We start from the raw sequence: 11900 nt of genomic DNA on the forward strand, positions 1-11900 counted from the left end.
TCGTGAAACCGAAAGGTGTGGCTTTAGCCTTTTGCGCCGTCCTCTATTTCTATTTTGTAACACCCGTGGCCACCCGACGGCGATCGCCGGAGACGTGAGAGACAAGTTGGATCTTGCCGACGAGGAAAGAGCAGAGGACGGCTCTGTCTTCCGTTTACTTGATAGCAAAATATTCTTAATTGCCTTACAGGCCACAGGTACGAGAATATAAGGCCTAAGGCCAACTGGTTCGTGGGACCCAACTGTCATACTCTATTACAATAGCAAATGAATAGCTAGACTCAAACAATAGCTGAAAGATGCCTTGCGCCGAGTATGCCATCACCCATGAGTCTTGCCATATTTGTAGGGCTAGCTTTTCTGCTTTACTGCTCTGTTCCAAAACTAGTGACGTTTTTAACTTTTTGATATCGTATTTGACCATTCATCTTATTTAACTTTTTTTTGCAAATTATAAATAAATAATTTTTTTATTAAAGTATCTCTAATTATAAAATAATTCATAATAAAATAGATAATATTTATATAAAAATTTTAAATAAGATGAACAGTTAAATAAGATGTCACTTATTTTAAAACGAATCAAGTACGATAGGAGTGACATCCCGAAGAGCGTCGGACCTACCCGAACCTACCCCTACCCCTACGAGCGCGCGCGCCAGCGCCGCAACCCCTACCAGCGCACGCGCGCTGGGTAGGAGGATCGCACGGTCGCAGGCAGCAGACACGGCGGCACGCAGCGACAAGTCGTGACACTTGCGGTGTCTGTTGGGCTGATGGTTGCATTCAGCCAAAAGTCGGCAGGACATCCGCAGCATGTTCGCTTGTCGTAAATGATCGTAAATTTTTAGATAAGAACAGTATTTTCTCTCACATCAAATTAGTTAGCAGTAAATAATCTACGATCGTTTACGGCCTCCCGAACATGCTGATAGAAGTCGTGAAACATAGAAGTCGTGAAACAAGAGGCAACAAAACGTTGCAGTACTAGCGAAGATTTGGTCCAAAACAGAGTGTTATTTGAACAAATCGTTTCTTATTCTTTGAGATTCTGATCCTGGTTCTCAGAATTTCGCTCATTTTTTCTTGCCAAACAGTCTCGTAAAATAAAAATACTCGTAGAAACTGACGCGTAGAGTAAAGCTGTGGCAGTTAAGTACGGCACGCCGTTTCCATCTCGTTGGCTGGCGCCTGGCGGTGGCGGCGAGAGGGAGAATAGAAGACGTCAGCACTGCCCCGTCGCCCTCCCGGCTCGCAAGTCGCAACCAACCGCATCTCTCTCGGCTTCTGGCCCCCTTCCTAGTTCCTAATCACCACCGCCACCACCGTCCCAAATCCGCAAACCCTAGCCCTCGTCGCCGGCGGCCATGGCCGAGACCGTCGACGACAAGCTCAGCTACTTCCAGGCCGTCACCGGTATCTCCGACACGGACCTCTGCACGGAGATCCTCGCCGCGCACAACTGGGACCTGCAGCTCGCGGTGTCCTCCATCACCGCCAACCCCTCCTCGCCCTCCGCCTCGGCCTCCACCTCCTCACGCGCCGACCCGGCCCCTTCCGCCCCGCTGGCGGCTGATGCGGAGTTCGTCGCGCCCCCGCCGCCGATGCCGATGCCGATGCCGCTGCCGCCCCAGCAGCAGCAGCCGGGGATCGCGTGGAGGCTGGTGACGCTCCCCTTCTACGTGGTCTCGGGCGGGGTCGGCCTCGTCGCCGGCACCTTCCGCCTTGGCGCCTGGGTCGCCGGGGGCGTGCTGTCCCGCTCCCTCTCCCTCCTCGGCCTCGCGGGGCAGGCCGGCAGCGGCGACCGCCTGCTAGAGTTGCCGCCGTCAGCTGCCGAGGCGGCCGACTTCGTCGCTGAGTTCGAGCGCGAGTTCGGCGCTGGCCGCGGCCCGCGCTTCGTGGCCCAGGGGTTCGCTGATGCGCTGCAGCGAGCGCAGCGGGAGTTCAAGCTTCTGTTCGTGTACCTCCACTCCCCTGATCACCCGGATACCCCTGCCTTCTGCAGTGGCTGCCTCTGCTCTGAGCCCGTCGCGGCCTTTATAGATGAGAACTTCGTTGCGTGGGGTGGTAGCATCAGAAGGACTGAAGGGTTCAAGATGAGCAACAGCCTGAATGCGTCCAGGTTCCCGTTTTGTGCTGTGGTCATGGCTTCTACAAACCAGAGAATCGTGCTATTGCAGCAGGTATGATGTTGTAATGACTCTTGTTAGGTCTGGAAATAAGTTTAAACATTCATCTACGTTGGATTTAGCTGTTGCATTTGGTAGATTTCTGATTTTGGGTAATTTTCGTTACCACATTAATTGCAGTGAAGGTGTTTATGTGAACCAATAGATCCTGTGGACTTAGATCAGCAATGCTTATTATTAATATCTTCAAGTTGTTTGGTAGTTTAGACTTTAGAACCTTTAATTGCTGAAGTTAGCCTATTGTTATCCTTATGGAGTTGGTGCTGGTTATAATAAGAAAGGAGAGTGCTATTGCCTCCAGCAAGATAGTGCAAATGTTAGATTCTTTTGTAATTGTTTATGTTAACCTAGCTAAATTAGGTATTTGGAGTGTCTGCAGTTTATTTTCTTCTTGAGTTAAAATGTAAATTTCCTATCTGAGATGGTAGCTGTAATAACTTTCATGCTGCCCCTCTGTAAGAGAATACTTTATTCTGTCCCTTTAGTTAGGCATGCATGCATATCATGAAATGGTATTCACAAGATTTTGATCTGCTTGTCACTTTTGGATATGTTCATACTATGTAATGGTAATTGAAACCAAACTTCAGAGTTTGAGATCGGATGAATATAGTTTGCACTTCTATCGCTTAACCGGTTAGCATGAGGTTTCGGTGAGAATTTTAGTAGGTGTTGTTTTCATGTTCAATTTCCAATCACTTGAAACAATTGATAGGATCCTTGAGAGTAAATTTGTGGGAGTTGCACCTACCAATTCCATATCCTGAAACCTTGGATCTATTACACAATTCCAGCATATTGTAAAATCACTAGATCCAATCAGATGATTGTTCTCTAATTATATTGGAATTTTTTGTTATAATAATCTAATGAATTTTGGCTATGACTGCTCAAGAGTCATGATCTGAAAGCTAATGTGGTGACTTTTTTTGTTAGAAGAATTTGACCAAACTGCTGCAATTGTGGCTTCTTACTAGTATTTGATTGTGTGTCTGGTTATAATTATTGGCTATATTTTCTCTAGAAGTCTGTTTATATATGTATATAAAAAAATCTGGTTCATGTCATCTGCTTGGTCCAACTGTCCGAGTAGCTATAGCTGAATACATTGCAACCTTTTGGTAAATAAGTGATTAGTGTCATTGTTCGCACAGTCAACAATCCTGTAATATAGGCACCCGAATTCTGATGATGCAACTTTGCTTCATTCTGAATTTCTGATGGATGGTGCTACAGCTTGTTTGCATTGGTATGATTTTTGTTAGCATGACTTGTATATCTGTTTATATAGCAAAATCCTGTTTGATATTCTTATGTATCCCTTTCCTCCATTCTCACTGGGGCTCACATCATTTTATTCAAAAGATTGATCTTATGTTGTGGTTGAGTGAAATAAAGCATCTAGAGAACGCTACTCATTATTCATTAATGGATCCAACGCCTTTTATGTTTTTTGGTATTGCTATTGTTTATTTAGAAATATATATGACTGTATGGTATATGTTTGGCCTATAAAGCTGTTGGATGCGCTTCTTTTACCATATAGAGTTGATCAGTATTGTGGTATATCGTATGTTTGGCTTGTAAAACTGTAAGAATTTTTATTTATCAGTATTGCTAATAAGTTATATATTCATGTGCCAAAGGTTGAAGGGCCCAAATCACCTGAAGAGATGATAACAATTCTTCAACGTGTTGTTGAAGAATGCGCTACATCACTCGTTGCTGCCAGGATTGAAGCTGAAGAGAGACTAAACAACCAACGTTTGCGTGAGGAACAAGATGCTGCTTACAGAGCTGCACTTGAAACTGACCAGGTATCTTAAGCTATATGGGCAGTGTGCTTTAATAGTAGAAAAGTACACATGTTTTATTTAAAATGAATGTATGGTGAGGATGTTCATGATGGGCTGGAGGGTGGTTATGTGGACAGCTCTTTATGACTGATGACATTTCAAATTTGTATAGTTATTAAGGAAATTGTATCTTCAAGTATTATGTTTGTGCATATTATATTATCGCATAATGCATCAACAGAGTTTAGAAACATGCATCCTGATTTTGTGCTATTATTGGTGATCTAATCGCCACTTTTTATTGGAAATTACCAGGCCAGGGAACGTGAAAGGATAGAGGAACTGGAAAGACATGAAAGAGAGGCTGCAGAGGCTGAGAGAAAGCGCAAGGAAGAGGAGGAAACTTTAGCAAGGGCAGCCCAAGAAGCAGCTGAAAAGGAAGCTGCTCTTGCAAGGAGGAGGCAAGAGAAGGCCATGGCTCTTGGAGCTGAACCTGAGAAAGGACCAAGTGTTACTCGGGTATGTCTAACCCTCTATGCCCGTGTCTTTTAAAGTACCTCTTTCCAATTCTTACTGCAAGATGACAATAACATGCTTCATGTCGTGCTGCTCTTGAAGTATGTCTATTTGAGTGCATCAAATATCACTGTTGTACCTGCAAATTTCTGTTTCATGTACGATATGTTATACAGTAATTGCAATTAATCCCTTGTTACTATCTCAGAATTAATTGTTAGTTTTGGCTACATAGTGCCTGTGTTTGATGTCTGCATATGCCCTCTGCATTCTCTAGAACAGTACTCCCTCCGTTCCAAATAATATGACGTTTTACCTTTTCTAGATACATTGCTTTTAGTATGTATCTAGACAGTGTGTATCTAAGTCCACAAAAATTTATGGATCTACAAATGCAAAAACGTCTTATAATTTGGCATCGAGGGAGTAGTTAGCATGTTACACTATTAGTAGTGTATTCACGTATGCAAATTCTTGTGAAACTAACTGGTAGACGTTCTGATGATGTTGCAGGTTCTCATAAGATTCCCAGCTGGAGAGCGCAGAGAGCGGAGATTCCACAGTTCTACAACCGTCACTTCCCTCTATGACTACGTGGATTCTTTAGATTGCTTGAAAGCAGAGAAGTACAGCCTAGTTTCGAATTTCCCACGCGTCACATATGGTCCAGAGAAGCACTCCCTGACACTGGAGGAAGCAGGCTTGCATCCCCAGGCGAGTCTGTTTATCGAGATAGAACAATGATGCTGTAAGTTGAGAAAACCGAAACTCGAAACCCTTTTCGAATTTGTTCAGCAACAGTTAAGGATTTCCAGATGTATTACACCACAGGTGCATCCTTCTTCTGTACTTGTTCATGAAATAAAACTCGCCTTCACCAAGATCAGTTGACTGCAGGCAGCTCTTGTAATTTGTTAAGAATTTGTGACTACGTTTCTCAGCCCTCGCGGTGCTTCAGGGAGGTAGGCAAAACTGAAAGGCTTGTTCCTTGGGTCGTGAAATATGTTGTGGATTCGGAAACTTCAGAGTTAACGCAGCTTCTCTGATTCTCTCTATCAGAGCTGGGTTGTTGTAGCAAACAGTCAGGCCTGTCGGTATCATTGCCACTAAGGGTGGGCGTTCGGTTCTCGGTTCGGTTCTCTCGGTTATTGATGAAGTTTGGTTCCTAGAAAATGAAAACCGATCGGTTCCAAAAAAAATTTAGGAACCGAGCATTTCGGTTCTCGGTTATTTCGGTTTGGTTCCGGCTCTAATCGAACTAACCGAATTTTTTCAGAAGACCTCAGGACAACAATAAATATAACTGTTGTAAGGCAAATTTATGCAACACTATGTTCATTTTTCATAATAATAATGTATAAAAAAACAATAGCAATACAGTAACACAAATATATAGCAGTTCAAATATAAAACACTACGCATAAACTAAACATAATCTTACAAATACAAGTAAGTGAAGTATAATTCATGTAATTCGGTTCTTTCAGTTAATTCGGTCAACCAAGAGTAGGAATTAACCGAATTTTCTTCGGTTATTTCGGTTCCTCAATATCAGGAACCAAATAAGGAACTGAATTTTTCGGTTCCGGTTCTTTCGGTTTCGGTTCGGTTTTTGGTTCTTAGACGCAACCTAGGGCGAATTGCCACGCCGCAAGTTAGGCAAGGTTTTTAGACGCAAGTACAGTAACAAGCCTGGCCTGATTCTGTTAGCCAAAGTATGATGAAGTATTTGTTTCTCTAAATGGCACACCCATCCATTTCCTCCATTCATCTATTAATTGACCTGTTTGACCACAGCAGTAATTTCGAAGGAGGACCAAAATGCCCCTGGCTAACCAGTCACCATGACCCTCTCCCCTCACAACAGGGAGCGCTCGTTCTCTCTTCTTCCTGAAAAAAAAAAATTCTCCTCCAAACCCTAGTTCAATGAAGGCCTATCTCACGGGTAGAGAAGATGACATGTTTGGCCATATATTAGTAATTTTGAAGGAGGACCAAAATGTCCCTGGCCAACTACCTGTCCAAACGCCCGCGCGCGGCTGCTGCTCGCATGCTGTTGCGCGCCTGCTGCTCCCATGCTGCTGCACGCCCGTGCTATTGCGTGCCGGCGCCAGCTGTTGCGCATGCACGTGAGGATCGCCCGCGTATGCGGGGACCATCTGTGTCTGTGCTCGCTTCCCTTCGTCTGCAAATGAAAACACCTGCAACATGAAACATTTGCTGCAAAATATATCTGAAACAGGTGAAACATAAGCTTGCAATATATGTATATAGCCACTGCAATATATGCAACAACAACAACACAACAACAACATAACCTTTCAGTTTCAAGCAAAGTTGGGATATGCTAGAGTTGAAACCCACCAAGATCCCCAAGTCATGGTTCAGGCACTTCAATAGCTATTTTCCAAGTATTCCTATTCAAACATAGATCTCTAGGTATATCCCAAGCATTCAAATCTTTTTATTGCTTCTCCCATATCAATTTCGGTCTTCCTCTACCTCTCCTCGTATTATTAGCTTGGCCTAGGACTCTACAATGAACTGGTGCCTCTAGAGGTCTCCTTTGAACATAGCCAAACTACCTCAACCGATGTTGGACAAGCTTTTCTTCAATTGGTGCTACCTCTAGGCGATCACGTATATCATCGTTCCGAACTCGGTCCATTCTTGTGTGACCGCAAATCCATCGCAACATACGTATTTCTGCAACACTCAGTTGTTAAACATGTCGAATCTTTGTAGGCCAACATTCTACTCTATACAACATAACCGATCTAATTGTCGTTCTATAGAACTTGCCTTTTAGCTTTTGTGGTACCCTCTCGTCACAGAGAATGCCAGAAGCTTATCGCCACTTGATCCACCCTGCTTTGATTCTATGGCTAACGTCCGCATCAATATCTCCATCCCTCTGTAGCATCGATCCTAGATACCAAAAGGTATCCTTCTTAGGCACTACTTGACCTTCCAAACTCACATTTTCCTCCTCCTGTACAACTCCGCCAAAGTCGCATCTCATGTATTCGGTTTTAGTTCTGCTCAATCTAAAACCTTTAGACTCAAGGGTCTGCCGCCATAACTCTAGTTTCCTATATTTACTGTAACATATGCAATATCCAGATAAAACACTTGTAACATACGTCTGAAATAGCTGAAACATTGGAACATACACTTGCAACATATGTCTATAGCCACTGCAACATATGCAACTTTTAGATAAAACACCTGCAGCTTGCAACATGAAAAAAAAATTTGCTGACTGAAACAAATGAAACATACTCTTACAACATATATGTGAAACATATGCAACATCCAGATCAAAATACTTGCAAACATATGTTTGAAACAGATAAAATATTTTGAAAAAACTCTTGCAACATTCATCCGAAACACTTGCAACATATGCAACATGTGCAATATCCCGATCTACTTTTCAATATTCATATGAAGCACTTGCAACATACCTCTAAAACATCTAAAACACTTGAAACATACGCTTGCAACGTGCGCTTTAAGCACAACGCAACATCTCCTTGCTGCTTGGGAGAAAGAAGGCTCGTCGGCGTGTGTGGAGTTCACCGTAGGCAGCGGGCCGGTGGCGGCGGCTGCACGACACGGCAAGGAGGCAACGCCCGCACGACTGGGAGAGGGAGCCAGATCTGCCAGGGAGCCACTTGTGCTCGACCTACTGCGCTGGTCCGCCCATGACCGCCTTCGGCACGTTTCGTCGCCGTGTCGAGGGCCGCTCGGGCCTCCTTGCCGTGGCCTACTCACGCTGAGGCCGCTGCGCCGCCGCGCCGGGACGCTCGCCCACACCGCAAAGAGAGAGGGGAGAGAGTAGCGTTGGAGGCTTAGTAGCCATGTTTCCATTCCCGTCCCCATTCTCGGAACGTGAACAGGAACTTGGGGTATCATTTTATAACGTGGGAACGGAAACATTCGCGTTCCTGCAATATAAACATGGGAACAGGAACATGGTCCATGTTTCCATTCCCATGCTGCTAAGGCTGAGGCACGCGAGAGAGGGACGGTGGCTAGTAAGGCATGCATGCGGACGTAGGGTCAGGGTCAGGGTCCAGATACAGGTGTGAACGGGGTACAGGGCGGACAGACGAACGTTCTCGTCCTATCATTATCAAAATGGGAAGGAGGACCAAAATATCCCTGGCCAACCGGTCACCGTGACCTCCCCTCACAACAAGTCGTGCTCAGTCTCTCTTCTTCCTCGAAATTTTTTTCTCCAAACCCTAGATCATTGGAGGCCGATCTCGCGGGTGAAGAAGATGAGGCAGGGGTGGAGGAGGCCTCTCCCAACAGCACCCTAGAGCACTCGCTCGGGGCATGGTGCGGACACCCCCGTTGCTCCCAATCCACCGCTTGCAACCGCTCTGCTCGCGTTCCACTACCTGTTCTGTATTGTGGGTCTCCGGCCGAGGCAACGACACGTACTGCAGCAATACGACATGATTTCTTCGATTTAGCATTCAGCGAGTTTAATTTGTTTGATTTGTTTCGGTTATGTTCTGCTAGATTCAGCTACTGATTTTGCTTCTGAAGTGTATTGGCTAATGAAATCAGCTATCTGTTCTTGAAGTTGTACTTGAAAAATGTTGATTTTCTGTTGTGCGAAGTGGAAGGATATTTTCTATGCTTCTCCTATTATAGATCGAAAACTTTCAGCTTTTTGGGTCAAGTTTGGCAAATTACTAAATTTCGTGTAATCTCGGAGACACATTCAAATTGGTTTGATCATTTTTTGCACCGAATTTCTTAGCTTGGTATTTAAAAGTTATTTAGTATTTATTTATAGCCTTCATTTGTCAAAAAACCATGTGTTTATGTTAGGAGAAGTATATTTCTGATACTACCACTAATCTCTTCCTTATTACGCAACTAGGACATTCATGTTTTTCTTATTGGACACCATGTAGTTCTGAGGAGCATGTCGGTCAATTTGGTGGCCACTTAATACAGTTAGTGGAGGAAATGGACGGTAGTATGATTTAGGTAAGAAAATTTTAACTTGGTGTTAATAAGAAATTTCAATTTAGGGAGTGCCTTAGAAGCAAGGCCGAGATTTCTCTCAATGACACATTTTATAGTTTGGGGGCATATCGATTGCCTTGATTTATTCCATAAATTGCAGAAATTAAAATCTTTATTCAAAATAGGGGCTACTTTTACATAAAGAATGTCTGAGACGTGACATTAACGTTAATTTCCACTATCAACATTTTTCTCTTTCATCTTCGTATCACATCTGAAGGGCGGGCCTGGTGCAAGCGGTAGAGTCTTATCGCCTGTGACCGGAAGGTCCCGGGTTCGAGTCGTGGTCTCCTCGTATTGCATGGGCGAGGGTAAGGCTTGCTACTGACACCCTTCCCCAGACCCGCATGGAGTGGGAGCTCTCTGCACTGGGTACGCCTTTTATCTTCTGTGGCAGAACCTCCTAAATTAGAGGGCCCACATGCACCTGTCACTGTCCGACGACCTTTAATATCTATGCATATGTTTCCGTTAACTTAAGAAGACTGTCGGGTGTCCTCGGGGAACTCCGAATCATCCACGATTTCCGAGCATGATCACATTACAGAGTCATTGCAGTATTACAACATTTATTCAAATATCTACACCAGAGTAAAAACAGCGGAAGTCTTACAATAACATAATTTATAAAACAGTAGTTTCAAACCTCACAACTAAGTTCGATGATTATTACAACACGAAATAGTGGAGTGACATTATAATATAATACAAAACACACAATGAAACTGCCCTGCCCAAGGGCCACACATTTACTTCTCATCGTCATCACAAGGAACAACCGTCATGCAGCACGATCCAAAACAGATCTGCTCATGAGGCTCACCTGCAACAAGGGTCAACGAACCCTGAGTACAAAAGTACTCAACAAGACTTAATCGAAATAAGAACTGATAAACTCAGAAATACAGGCTCAGGGATTCAAGGTATGGCTTTAGCAATAATCAAAGTTATTTTGCGTAAAAGCTCTTTAACAAAATTCTTTAATTCGACATTTAAAACTTCATACCATCATATACAAAGCTGACACGATCCGTATGGAGATCATGAAACTTCATATCAACACTTTCTCAGACCAGCCTCAAGTTTCAGTTATTAATACTACGATGATGAACAGTGAGTTGAGTCTCCATAACCGAGGAGCAACGACGATTCGAACCGATTATAAACCCAGCTGGGAATTCCAGACCACACGACATATGTAGGTCCCCGACCTACATATACCAACTTACTCTCAGATCCTCTAAAACAAGAATGGGTCCGCGCCACCCGAGAATACAGTACTCCACCATTCCAGCCCATGGCCACGTGGGTACACGCTACCCTCGCCATCTCTTCACTCCCAGTACGCGAGTAGCCATTCTTATAATAGAATAGCCGAGTTAAGGCTTACCAGAGTATGTGGTTAGTACTACAAAGTCTCACATCATGTAATTCAACAACGGACGTATCTTAATCGACACAGGCGGAAAGAAACCGCTCACAAGACCTCCATGTCTTGTGGCTCTCACACACCGAGTCCGCCTAGTCTTGATTTATTACTTCCCATGCTCATATCTCACGATAACATAAGTAACCAAAGATCCATTTAAAATTCTCAGGTGACAGGTAATCATCCGGCTAAGCAGGACTAAGCATAACTAGTCATTTATGAATAAAAACTGGTAACAAGGTAGATATGGAAAAACAATATTTGTAATGCACCAATTAGGCTTCTACTTAACTCTTAATCACTTAATGTAGTATAGAAAAGCAAAAGCGAAATTAATTTGTAAAACACAAGGTAGTGTTGTATGCATCCGGGGCTTGCCTTCGTTGACGGAAAAGTCTGGTTCCTGCGACGTTTCATAAGTATTCGATCCGACCTCAACAGACGGATTAACCTCCCCCGCAACTTGATTAACTACCACGTGTTCACCTTCGTTCACTACATGTAGTAACAATGCTATGTTTAACATGATGCGGAATACGAAACATGATGCTTGATGATGGATACAAAATTAACCATTCGAATACAACTTTCCTTCGCGGTACAGTTACAAGTCAAACTAACCAAATCTTTTTCGTACTACTTACATCAATTGCCAAAGATCATTACCAACTAATGACCCAAGGACACCACTCAATCAAAAATTCAATCAAAACTTAAATCATTAAAAGTTACTATTTACTTTTATGAATTAATTATTTAATTAAGAATTATGAAATAAATCAACTTATTTCAATTGACCTCAAAATTTTTGTAAATGTTCATTACATGATAACTAAGTGGCAAAACAATTTTTATAATTTTTGAATAATTAAATAAGCCTAGAAAAATCATGGAAATCCATTTATTAATAAATTGAGCAAT

At 43.3% G+C, this 11900-nt stretch overlaps 1 protein-coding gene across 1 annotated transcript; it reads left to right on the forward strand.

Annotated features, from left to right (window-relative positions):
• The first annotated feature begins 1193 nt into the window (after positions 1–1193).
• On the forward strand, positions 1194–5382 carry LOC136539559 (plant UBX domain-containing protein 10-like). Its single transcript, XM_066531526.1, has 4 exons — positions 1194–2183; positions 3836–4006; positions 4301–4504; positions 5015–5382. Exons 1-4 carry the CDS (start codon positions 1368–1370, stop codon positions 5243–5245), a joined length of 1422 nt encoding a protein of 473 aa, XP_066387623.1. The 5' UTR covers positions 1194–1367; the 3' UTR covers positions 5246–5382.
• The last annotated feature ends 6518 nt before the right edge of the window (positions 5383–11900 follow it).

Source organism: Miscanthus floridulus, chromosome 2, assembly GCF_019320115.1.
Source record: "Miscanthus floridulus cultivar M001 chromosome 2, ASM1932011v1, whole genome shotgun sequence".
In the NCBI taxonomy this organism is placed as follows: Eukaryota; Viridiplantae; Streptophyta; class Magnoliopsida; order Poales; family Poaceae; genus Miscanthus; species Miscanthus floridulus.

What these genes read in the sequence shown, in the direction of transcription:
- LOC136539559 (XM_066531526.1), top strand. Translation starts at nt 1,368, where the DNA reads ATGGCCGAGACCGTCGACGACAAGCTCAGCTACTTCCAGGCCGTCACC. An exon ending in CTGCACTTGAAACTGACCAG is followed by an intron (nt 4,007 to 4,300) that starts GTATCTTAAGCT and finishes GGAAATTACCAG; the next exon opens with GCCAGGGAACGTGAAAGGAT. An exon ending in AAGGACCAAGTGTTACTCGG is followed by an intron (nt 4,505 to 5,014) that starts GTATGTCTAACC and finishes ATGATGTTGCAG; the next exon opens with GTTCTCATAAGATTCCCAGC.